Genomic DNA, 11,111 nt, shown 5'->3' with positions numbered 1-11,111 from the left:
ACCTCCCCAAATGTGCAACATGGCCTCTCAGAAAGGTAATTCTTTAGAGAGGACTGAAGACATTTCTGCTACTGGGGTTTCTTCCCCTGACCTTGACCAGCCTGAGGCTGTCATCTCTTCCTCCTCAGCCACAAGCGAATACATAGCCTCCCCTCTTCTGCACACCCCTCCCTCCCATTGCTTTAAATATTGAAGATGGATAATGGTGTTCGCCTTCTTCCCGGGGCCAGGCAAAGAGCTTGGAGATGGAGAAGCAAGCACACACTCATGTAAAAGCACATGCATGTTACACATGCCGAGACACACAAGATGCTTCATTCAAGAATAAAGAGGCAATGATGCAACTTAACTTAATCCCATCTGAATGAGGTTTTTAAGCACGTTTGTGCCGTTTTTTTTAGGAGTTGTCTTTGTGTTAACACTGTGAACTCATCAGTCCTTCAATTCTGTCTTCTCTGACATCCGTAGCCCCTCCCCGCCTCCTTAATCTAAATCCCCATTAAACTTGTAATGACAGCACAGATGTTGCATTACAACGTGAAATCAGTTGCTCCTCGGTGTCGCGCCACAATCACCATGATAATTACAGTCACTGGAAGCCGATGGATGCCTTCATTACTGAAGATTCCTGTCAGCAGTCTTCACACCTGGGCAGTGTTAATATGAATTTGAATTGTCAAAGCCATTAAGCGTTTTAGATTGGCTTTGAAAATGTTCCACTACATTTCGTTGTATGTCAAAGAAGAGATCGTAAAAACATGCACAATTTTGAGGATTTTTAATGTACCTTGATTTGTGATATGTCTTTTAAGGATGCAGTCAAATAAAATAACACATTGTACATTAAATCTGCCACCCAAAAACAAAATAAAATGGCAATATAAATAACAAACTGTCAAAAAAGCTTTTCTCTTTTGAATGTGCAACATGTAAGAATTTGTTTAAAATAAATCTTAAATTATTGACATAATGTGAAGTAATAAGACGTTTAATGTCATGTTGAAGAGATCTACTGAAATTAGCATGCTAACCAGCTAGCTCCGGCCCGTCCTTTCGCATAATACTACTCCGAGCTCCCAGTCTGGACCGCTAGCTGCGTAGCTAACTGAGCTTACCAGCTAACGGCAGCTACAGTTTACAGCAGTTAGCAGGTACTTGGGTGATATGCTGCTCCCGCATTTGCTTGCAACACATACTCAAGAGGTGGCCAGTTCTTACATATTGCACCTTAAAACCATAAATGTGCAAACAAAACGTAATTTAATATAACTGTAAACGTAAAGATGCAAACGCTTATGTTGCTTTAAATAGTGCAGAAAACCTGGTGATCACATTTTGGGAAGACTTTGGAGAGTTGGTAAGTGGTGCTGGTGGTGCATGTGTGTGTGTGAGAGAGAGATGGAAGGAAGGAGGGAGGATTAGATGTGATGGACCAACAGATGGACGCACATGGTTGACCATCTGCACGGGCGACAATTTTGGTTTGCCTTGACAGTTTTTTTTTTAGGAGTTTGGGGGTTTAGGGAGATCTGTTGGCAGGTAAACACTGTCCTCCAGAGGAGAAAGACAAAGTAAGCATTGACAACAGCACCTCAGGAGCACCTGTGATGACGGAGATGACTAACTGATAACATCTCCATTTAATTATCCCCCAGAGATTAAATGTGCACAACGAAGTTTTGGGGAAGAAATCATTAACTGATTTTTTTATGCCAAAACAATCTGAACAAACTCTCTATTTAACTGAGTAAACAAACTGACCTTAAACTACAACACTAATTCACACTGTTTCACTTCAAACATTGTTCTGGGGACCTTATTTGCCTCTGAGAACAGTTTGTTCGTTCACTTACGGAAAAAATAAATATTTCCGTGTTGTTTTATTACCTCACTGAATTTTTCCTTTCTCCAAAACCACATCGTGCCCCTTTAATTAGCTGTAGGAGAGTAACAATCATCAAATGCAGCCAGGTAAAGAAACATTCTAAGCTATAGGAGGTCTTGAGACTGTAATCAGGGTTGTGGTTAAGTGAAAGTGAAAGAGATAAGTGGCTGTGGGTTACTGTATGGGGCCCTTTTAGTCAGGAGTGTCCAAAAGGAGCCTGTGTGCTCAGGGGTCTCTGTACGATGACGGCGTTGGCCAAATCTGCCTCTTCTAAACTCAATTCTTTGTCGTTGAGCTCCCGGAAAGGAACCGACGTCGTCAGGACGAACGGTGGGCAGCTCCTCTGAGAGCGTGCCACGAAATCTTGAATGTCCATGATCCTGGGGAGGAATTACAGACCGGATTTAGAATCAGAATAAAAGACATAACAAAGCAAGGCAGAGTTAGAACTTCCAGACACAAAGCATTAACGGGAAAATACTCTACTCTCTCTAGTGACACATGATTTCTCTCAGAGGCACTATACAAGCAAGATGATCAATTATTAATCACGACGCGGCCTATATGAACGATCCTATGGCAGGCCTACTCCTCACACACTAGCTGAAGGTTAGAGGGGCTCAGTCCTCTCTATCCTTAAGCTACACACTCTGTTATATAAATGCTGCATCTGAGTTACGCAATCCCTCTCTGGGGATTTTATAGATCCACTCCGTTGCTACATCTCAGATTATGTTTTCTGCAGCCCCGTGCACTGTGGCAGGGGATATAACATGCACAGTGCCTTCAACTCCAGCAGACTAGAACAAAGCATTACGTAATCCTCAAACAAAACCCCCCCGCCACCTCCCGAGCAAGTACAAACAAAAATCTTTTGTCAGCCCTTGAACTACTTCTTCCCCGCGATGCTTGAGATTAGGGGATTTACAGACAGTGCACTTGCAGGGGTAGAGTCAGAGCTAGACTGTCTTGAATATGAAGATATTATATACATCAAGCTCGGGTGTGGAGAGAGATGTGTTTAGGCCTTGACATTGCGATACACACCGATGCGATAGGTTAAACCTCTGCACCAATCTCCTGCCGTCAGCCAACCAGATCTGCAGGGAGGTAACGGGAAGGGCGTGGTCTAGTGTTACCATGGGAATAGGGAGAGATTCTCCATCCTCGTGCACAGATGGTGACCTGGCCACTACTCTGGGCGCAACACTGGGGGTGGACAGGAATAAATAAAGAGATTAAGAGCCAGTTAAAAGTACACACAACATATACATTGAGCATTTCTCTAGTTCACTAATATGAGGTGTAGGCAGACACAATCTCAGACGAAATATCTTTCTGGGACTCTTGTGGAGAGTTTAGTATTCATACAGTGATGTTTGGAACATGTTGAGGCTCTCATCAGGCTGAGGTCTGCTTGGTCAGATTTGCATGTGGGGTTTTTTGATACCTGGATTTAGAAGGACACCTAGTGGCCTGAAGTGGGATAGTAACCTGGAACTTCAGAAGGACTACTTGAAAACAATAACGCAAACTTATTAGGTACGTTTATGATTGTTTATGACAATTTTTAGATGTTTATATGCAAAATGATTATTTCCTTAAAAGCTAAAATCATAAATCAAAATATGTTATGTACTCTTAATATAACTGTTTATTAGAACAACGATCTCTTACCTGCCCAGTCGGTAACCTCGGCCACTGAAGGGGTGGAAAGCCTTTTTCCTGGGAACATAGTTTTCCTCTGTTAGATCCTCCACACTGATCTCCAGCTCCTCCTCTTCAGCTCGGCTCTCCCACTCTGCCGGAAGCTCCCTGAGACAAATTAAAGATCAGGCTTGGCGTCTAGTCGGATGAATCAATATGACAAATGAGCACTAATGAACATTATGCTATATTTATCTTGTGTCACCTGGTTGGAGGGATGTCTTTACAGCTAATTTCCCTTTGGGGACTGAAGGGGTTTGACTGTTCAATCAAAGCAAGGTCAGACATAATGTTACATTTGAGTTACAAAGGGAATACAGTAGCTCTCTATTGATCACTGTATGTACGGCTGAGAGATTGATTAAAATATATAAACTGGTACATGGCAATTTTTTGACAATGGTGAATGTGTCAAAACATGTGATGTTGATGTATCTTTATTTCTTTGTCGAAAACAAGGACCATCATTTTGAATTTAAGTGAAAACTGAAACTTGGTCATCCACCAGCAAAACCAAACCTTGAGAAATCTTTTTTTCTGTTAGACAAAAGCAGTTACTCTTGTCTGTGTTACATCTGAATGAGTCGACATGCGTCATCTCACTTAGTGTCTGTTCTCCTTCCCTGGTTTGCATTCAAACAACATAATAGTCGCTTTACAGATATTAAGGAGACAGAAATAGAAGGACAGCAAGGAAAAGGAGGAGAGACCGAGGGAGAAGTAGAGACTGCACAAGTGGAGAAAAAGTGAGCGGTCAGAGAGAAATAAAACTGAAAATGATTTGGTATTTATGTCATGTACTTCTCTGTAGCTAGGCAGGAATGTCTGTGGTATTACACTGCAGTTTCTTTGAATGGTATCGGTGAATTCCTAACCTGAGTAGAGCTGACTGATCAATGCATCTGTCAAAAACAAACAAGCTTTCCAAAAGACGGGGCACTTTGTTTTTGCTATTTTCCGATATATATAAGACTAATTTATTAATAGATTAAACAGGAAAATAATCAACGGATTCCTAAATCTGTGACAATGGTCTTGTATCAAACAAGTTTTAAACTCTGATCCATTAAACCTGCATCATATGCACATCTCTTACATAACGGGTGTAATAAAATGAAAGGGTTGTTATCTAATCTTTGTTATTAACTTCAGGATTAGTATGAGTCACTGATACAGGTCTCAGTTCTTTGTTATGGCCACATATTCAATACAACCCAGAGGCAACAGACGGTGATTAAGTTTAATACCACAATACAAAATAAAGCAATAATAAAAACACAGCTTGGTCATTTGCTTTTCATCGGCCGGTGTTGCAATATCTGACTGTGGCTCATATCACTGTCCTCCATCTTTACCTGCCTGATACAGTAGGTGAGCTTATAAAAGACTGAAATCTGATCAGAGCTTAAGATATTACAGTCCTTTTGTGCTTTAAGGTTGCACAATGATACCTAATACATCTGTCACTCACCCCCTTTTGATGGCATCCAGGAAGTCTTGATTCTCTGGTATAGTGTAGCTGCGAAACTCCTCATCGTTTACAGTAAAGCCATCCTTCCATAACCTCACCACCATCTCCACCTAGAATACAGGACACAAAAATTAGCCTGATGAGCCTGAAACACAATTATCCTCATATGTGTAGTGTTATATGTGTAGTATAGTGAATAGTAGTATCTTGTAATGTCACTACAGATTGCTCTGCCAAGCCCTATTGTTTGTATATTATAATACATTACATTATTACAATTTGTGGGTGTTATACATATTCGAATGTACTGTCAACAATCTCAAAAAATGTCTGTGGACATTTTGAAGTTTCACTGTGTCAGCAGCAAAATTCACATTTACAGAGATGTGGCCCTGAAGAAGTCAGTGAGCCGAACTGGTGTCTGACCTTTGACGTCCCTGAGGCATCGTAACAGATCTTCTCCACCTCATCGAGGAGGTCTTCTACCGAGAAACTACGCCTCATTGGAGCCTCCTCTTCATTTTCTTCACTGACGTTCCATTATAAAAGGAGACATTTGAGAAATTAAGGTCATTATATGTCTTTATTGAATTTCGCCTGCAGTCAAGGGTTATATTGCACAGTAACATTGAATATTGAGCTCTTACCCCTCCGAATTTACAATAACAAGGTCATATTATGCTTTCTGGGATTTGCCTTTCCTCTATGTAATAGTGTTATGCAGTATTTTTGGATGTAGCCAGAGTGAATTACTCTCTCCCACAGAAAACGCTGCTCCTGCACTGCCTGAGATGCATGGTCTGGAGTCAAGCTTTTATGTCCATAACCTACTGCATCACTATGTAACAGCCGTCATATAAACATATATTTTTAGATATTTATTATAAAATATATACACTCCAGTCAATAAGCAGACATACAGCTGCTACTGCTGTAGCAGTGTTATTTTAGATCACACTACCTTGCTTGGCATGACCCGCCCTGCTCTGCCTCTGATTGGCTACATCCTGTCCGTTAAGTGATGCGCACTTGTAATTCTCACCAAAGATTGAACAGAGTCAGATGTCTCACTCTGTAGCTAAAACGGAGCGTTTGAGACACCGTGTGAAAAGGGATGCCGCGGCAATGCACCGTAAGGGAAAAATAATGTGTTTTGTGAAAATTAAAGTATGCAGATCTATTCTACTAGACACCCAAATAAAAGTAGGAATCTAAAAAAATTGCATTATATGACCTCTTTAAGCGCTTAGGTTTGACTCATACTGTCTAAGCTAATCAACAGACACCTCACATAGGAGTTGTTTTGCTTATTGTCAACCACAGGACCATAGGCGATACAGGAAGTCAGTTAAATTCAGGGGCCAGTGCACTTGCTTGTTAGTTATAGCATTGTTAGCTATAAGCTAACGTCTGCATTCAACTGTTCAGTTTAAATATGAAGGATTTTAAGAGGTATTATCCCTCACAGTCATCTATTTGTGACTTACCAGTTTTCATCTTTCTCCCCTCCCACAGTGTCAATCTCTTTCATGACGTTTTGTGTTTTCCATCTAAGAAAAACGACACACAAGCGGGAAAAAAGCAAAAACCGTTATAAACCTTTACAGGCAAGTTTGGTTATGCATATTTAGACGTCACCTTAATACGCTTAACGTTGTGTTTTTTTCATGTAAACATACTCACTGGTATCGCATTTATACACTGTCTGTCTATTAGGTGCTAATAATGCCCAAAAATGTGTATACAGCTCTATTACCTTATCGATAAACAACAGAGCAGCCCATAACGTTATCGTTAATTACATAAGTGGGCGTCAGAAAGCCATGGACGCGCATACAGCCGAAGACACAGGGCCTGTGTACGTTATATCAAAATGGAGTATAGATACATATACACACACACACAGCAGATGTACATTCGCATGCCCGCAATAAGGTTAAGGTCAAACACTGATTTACCAGTCCGTGTTTTAGCGGTTAATCCCGGGCTACACATCTGCAGCCGTAACTTTCAGGCAGCGTCTGCCTTCTGCTGAGATAATACGCGTGACGTCACGGCGCCGTAAATCGACTGCTGCTGTCGTAACGAGGCTGTGACGCTGAGCTCAGCACATCCTCAGTGTTGAAACTGGAGATTCAGGATTAAATGGCACAGGAAACCCCGCTGGTACACACAGGGAGAACACGAAGCCTTCATCTGCCTGCATCTTCATATTTATTTATTTATTTATTTATTTATCTTTTCATAATTGCACTAAAATGTCTCCTGATTTTTGATGTACTGTTGTATTGTGCGGTGTCCTCGAGTGCTTTGAAAGGCGCCTATCTATCTATCTATCTATCTATCTATCTATCTATCTATCTATCTATCTTACAACATGTAGTGAACCATGAATAGCCTTAACATTAACAATGAAAGATGAGAACAACAGTGTGTAAAAGCTGTCCACACCAGAACAAAAACGACCTTGTTTCTGTCACATATACATCACATTGGGTCCATTAACCAACATTCATTTTGCCACCTTGACACCTTTGACCTGGCCTTAGTCCAAGTGAGTGTGTAATACCAGAATTCGGCCCTAAGGGGTTTCCCGGGTCAAGAAATAAAGTCCTTTTGACAATAAATTGACACTCTATAAATGCTCCAAAATGACTGATCATTACCTTAAAGCACTGTGAGCTTCTCATTTAAACATATGGTGCATCAGTGGTCCATGAGATAAAAATGACCACATCTGCCATATTATCATCCTCGTATGGTAATATAATTCCTAAAAACTCTACTATTTCTATACACATCTATACACATGTTTACACACTCAAAATAAGTGGACACCTTACATGCCATTAAACATTGACTGTCTTGCAAGCATGTTATTATAATATCTTTTACGGACTTTTACATTAATGAGATTTGTTGCACTTCAACTCATCCTATATTTTTCACAAAGACAGCTTTTAAGGATGTAAAGGATTTCCCTTAGGAGTGTTGCTGCCTATCCAGATGTTGCTATGCCACCTATTGACCACATGGGGCAGATACTCCAACCACAAATGAATGAAAATACTATACACTAAGAGCTTATTATTTAATAGATTCTCTACACTCTCTCTGGTTTTCATTTACATTGCAAGTTATAGATCCTGAAAGTAACTCAGCCACATATTAATGCACTTATCAATCCATGCAAGCCACCCCATTTTTCTCTTACATTCAGCAACTCCATGCACATAAAAATTATGTTTAATCCCAAATAAAATGAAAATAATTTGGATTATGCTTTTTAAAAAATATGGCTACCAAAAAAAGCTTAAGAACAGATTGCGAGCTCAGTTGCATCTTCAGTCAAGCCAGAAATAGTATAAGCAAGATATGCACAAACACACATACAGGTTGGGTTTCAGCAGTGGTGTCAAGACTAAAGTCAAGCGGTGTCAAAGTGGTTCTGGAAAAGGATCAGAGGCAGTTCTTGGCAAACTACAGTTTTGTTTAATGCCACTTTTACTTCATATATAATATAACATCCCACTGTTATTGCCCCACAGCAAAGACATCCTGGGGCTGAGTGACAAATACAATATTTCATATGTTCATTATATCAAAATTCTGAGATATGAATGCCAAATGCCACCAAGAAGAAGAAGAGGAATACTGAAATCAAAGTGGAGAATGATTATCACTATTTCAGAGACTGAGATTACATGTATTTAGGTTATAATAACAAAGGCAAAGGTTTGATGGTCAATAGTGTTCGCCCAGTGTCTGCGTGAGCCTCCCAGAAACCTCTCTGAGGTAATAATCTGCATGACTTTTGTTATTGTTTGCAGTGTCCTGGAGCTGACGACTCAAGTTTACATGCCTGAATTGTTTGGAGTGGATTACGTTTCTCGAAATCTTGCAGCAATGCGAGTGATTGCGACATGCAATGGTTAACTTGAAAAACACTTCATACCAGTGTCCCACCGCAATCAACTTTTATAGCTTATTATGTTTTTCTCCACTGAAGCAAGAGGAGAAAAAAAAGATTAAACGTCTCAAAAATGTGGTTCTCCCTGAGGGGTACACTGTGAACACAAGCTTACAGAAACCCATTTTTTTTTAAATATCACGCCTTTAATATTCCTTAAGCGGCTTACAGGTAAACCATGCACTTCAATGACACTTTATTTAACTTTACTGAAGTCTGAATTCACTGCAAATAATCCCTTATATGAACTGTACAGCCCAACAACACGAGGCTGTTATTTATATTGACCATGTTGTGATATTTACATAGTATCTGCATAAGAAGTAGGCCAGTAGTTCTTTGTGGTAGTAGTCCAGTCAGCAAAAATGTATGCACCTGCCAAACAGACCCACATCCACTTGAGAGAGGGAGAGGGAGGTAGAGAGAGGGAGAGAGAGGGTGAGAGAGGGAGAGAGAGGTAGACAGGGACAGGGAGAGAGAGAGAGAGAGAGAAAGAGAGAGAGAGAGAGAGAGAGAGAGAGAGAAATGGCGCCTCGATGCTGCGCTCACTGAGGCAGTGTTTGGAGCCGGCTAGGGAGATTTTGTAAGGGCAGACAAAAGGAAAAAAAACATGGTGAACACAAGGAAAAGCTCACGGACGGGGAGCGGCCCGTTCATCTCCTCCAGGACCCGGTCGTCGTCGAGAAACGAGCGAAACTCTGAAGAACATGTAAGCCGGTTTCCTTTCTTTGCCGGCGAGCTAGGTGGCTCTTGCTAGTTGGCTAGGTAGCTGTAGCCGTGGCCTCAAGGTGCTCCACATAATGTTTTATTTACAGCAAAGTGCGAGCAGTGTTGGACTTGACATCCGCCCAGGCTCGCAGATACACAATAAAAGCCTTGAATGCAGCCGGTCGTACGTGTGTCGTTCCCGCTGAACGTGTTGCTTCAGCTGTCAAATTACAAGCTAGCGATGTTAACTCCTGGCTAGCTCCAACTTGAGTTCCCTTTGTGTTTGGCAATTTTACCCGGCTCACTTGTTTCACCATTGTCTCCCCAAATTAGCTTTCCAAATAAAGACAACTGGGGGTTTTTCGTTAGGATATTGGCACCACTCCCCATCGCCGACCTGCAAGTGTCGGGGTAATTATTTTCTTAAATAGAGAGGGAAAGCTTTAGTTAAGCTAGCGTTTGTAGGTTATAGCTAGCCCGACAGCTAGCTTACAGTGGGGGAAGGGAGTCCCAGGTTCAAAACAGTTGGCTGGCTCAAGTCCCGTATTTAGCAAGTCTGAACTCGGTGAACTTTCTTGTGTTAATGCCCCAAAGACCCATATATAGCATGTTTACACAACAAGCGGTTTAAATGTACTGGTATAACGTTATAGAGAATTATATTTCCCTTCTTATTCGAAGAGTAGCCTAAATGAATAGCCTTAGTTTGTACTGTGGTCGTCTGACCTACAAGCTGTCTGACAGCCTTTGTCTCAAAATGTAAACACTGAGATTATGCAAGGCCAGAGGGTCTGTTTCCGCATAATTTACGATTATTACAGGCCCTAACACTGACGAATAATATAATTCACCGATTCTGATGATTTATTGATAGTCATTACCGCATTCTTGAGGTTTAATGGGCTGTTTGGCGAGGGGTTTATACTTTGTTGAATTTGTGGTTCAAGAAATTGAAGTCCTTCGTGGCTTCCGTCCAAACCCGTGGATCGCAAGCCAGGCTAAACTGACACATGATAATGCGGAGTGTGATTTACGGGCTTTACAGTGACGAACCTTACACTTTAAACAGTGTTATTTCCGAGAATACATACTGTTTTTTGTTTTTTTTTTTGCACGCCACATTCCCAATCATTTCGCTGGTTTGCTGTGTGTAAGCCCATGTTTTTTTTTTTTTTTTAAAAAACCTGTTGCTAAGACTAATCGTCCCTTTGTGACAGTGTTTGCTAAATTAGTTAAATGAGGATTGATTTTAAGGTGTACCCCTCAGGCCACATCTGTGCATTTGTTCACTGCTCTTTTCAAGTCTGCATCAGTTTATCCAGCAAGTCAGACAAACCCCTCTGCAGGCTTTGCAGACAGTTGCCTATGAC

At 41.0% G+C, this 11,111-nt stretch overlaps 2 protein-coding genes across 2 annotated transcripts in view; one reads left to right on the top strand and one right to left on the bottom strand.

Moving 5' to 3' along the window:
- Nucleotides 1-763: 763 nt before the first annotated feature.
- Nucleotides 764-7,152, bottom strand: ubxn2a (UBX domain protein 2A). Its single transcript, XM_030406070.1, has 7 exons — nucleotides 7,022-7,152; nucleotides 6,551-6,613; nucleotides 5,490-5,592; nucleotides 5,064-5,173; nucleotides 3,563-3,700; nucleotides 2,933-3,094; nucleotides 764-2,265 (listed from the first exon to the last, which is right to left on the bottom strand). Exons 2-7 carry the CDS (start codon nucleotides 6,592-6,594, stop codon nucleotides 2,082-2,084), a joined length of 741 nt encoding a protein of 246 aa, XP_030261930.1. The 5' UTR covers nucleotides 6,595-6,613; nucleotides 7,022-7,152; the 3' UTR covers nucleotides 764-2,081.
- A 2,332-nt stretch (nucleotides 7,153-9,484) lies between these two features.
- The window catches only part of atad2b (ATPase family AAA domain containing 2B), a 66,556-nt gene continuing 64,929 nt past the window's right edge, over nucleotides 9,485-11,111 (top strand). The window contains exon 1 of the mRNA XM_030405266.1: nucleotides 9,485-9,742. Within this exon, the coding sequence (XP_030261126.1) occupies nucleotides 9,644-9,742 (99 nt within the window). The 5' untranslated portion in view covers nucleotides 9,485-9,643. The remainder of the gene's footprint in view (nucleotides 9,743-11,111) is intronic.

The sequence above is a fragment of the Sparus aurata genome, chromosome 22 (genome assembly GCF_900880675.1).
Source record: "Sparus aurata chromosome 22, fSpaAur1.1, whole genome shotgun sequence".
Lineage (NCBI taxonomy): Eukaryota > Metazoa > Chordata > Actinopteri > Spariformes > Sparidae > Sparus > Sparus aurata.
Note: the sequence above shows the minus strand (reverse complement) of the source record. Positions and strands in the feature narration are given on the sequence as shown.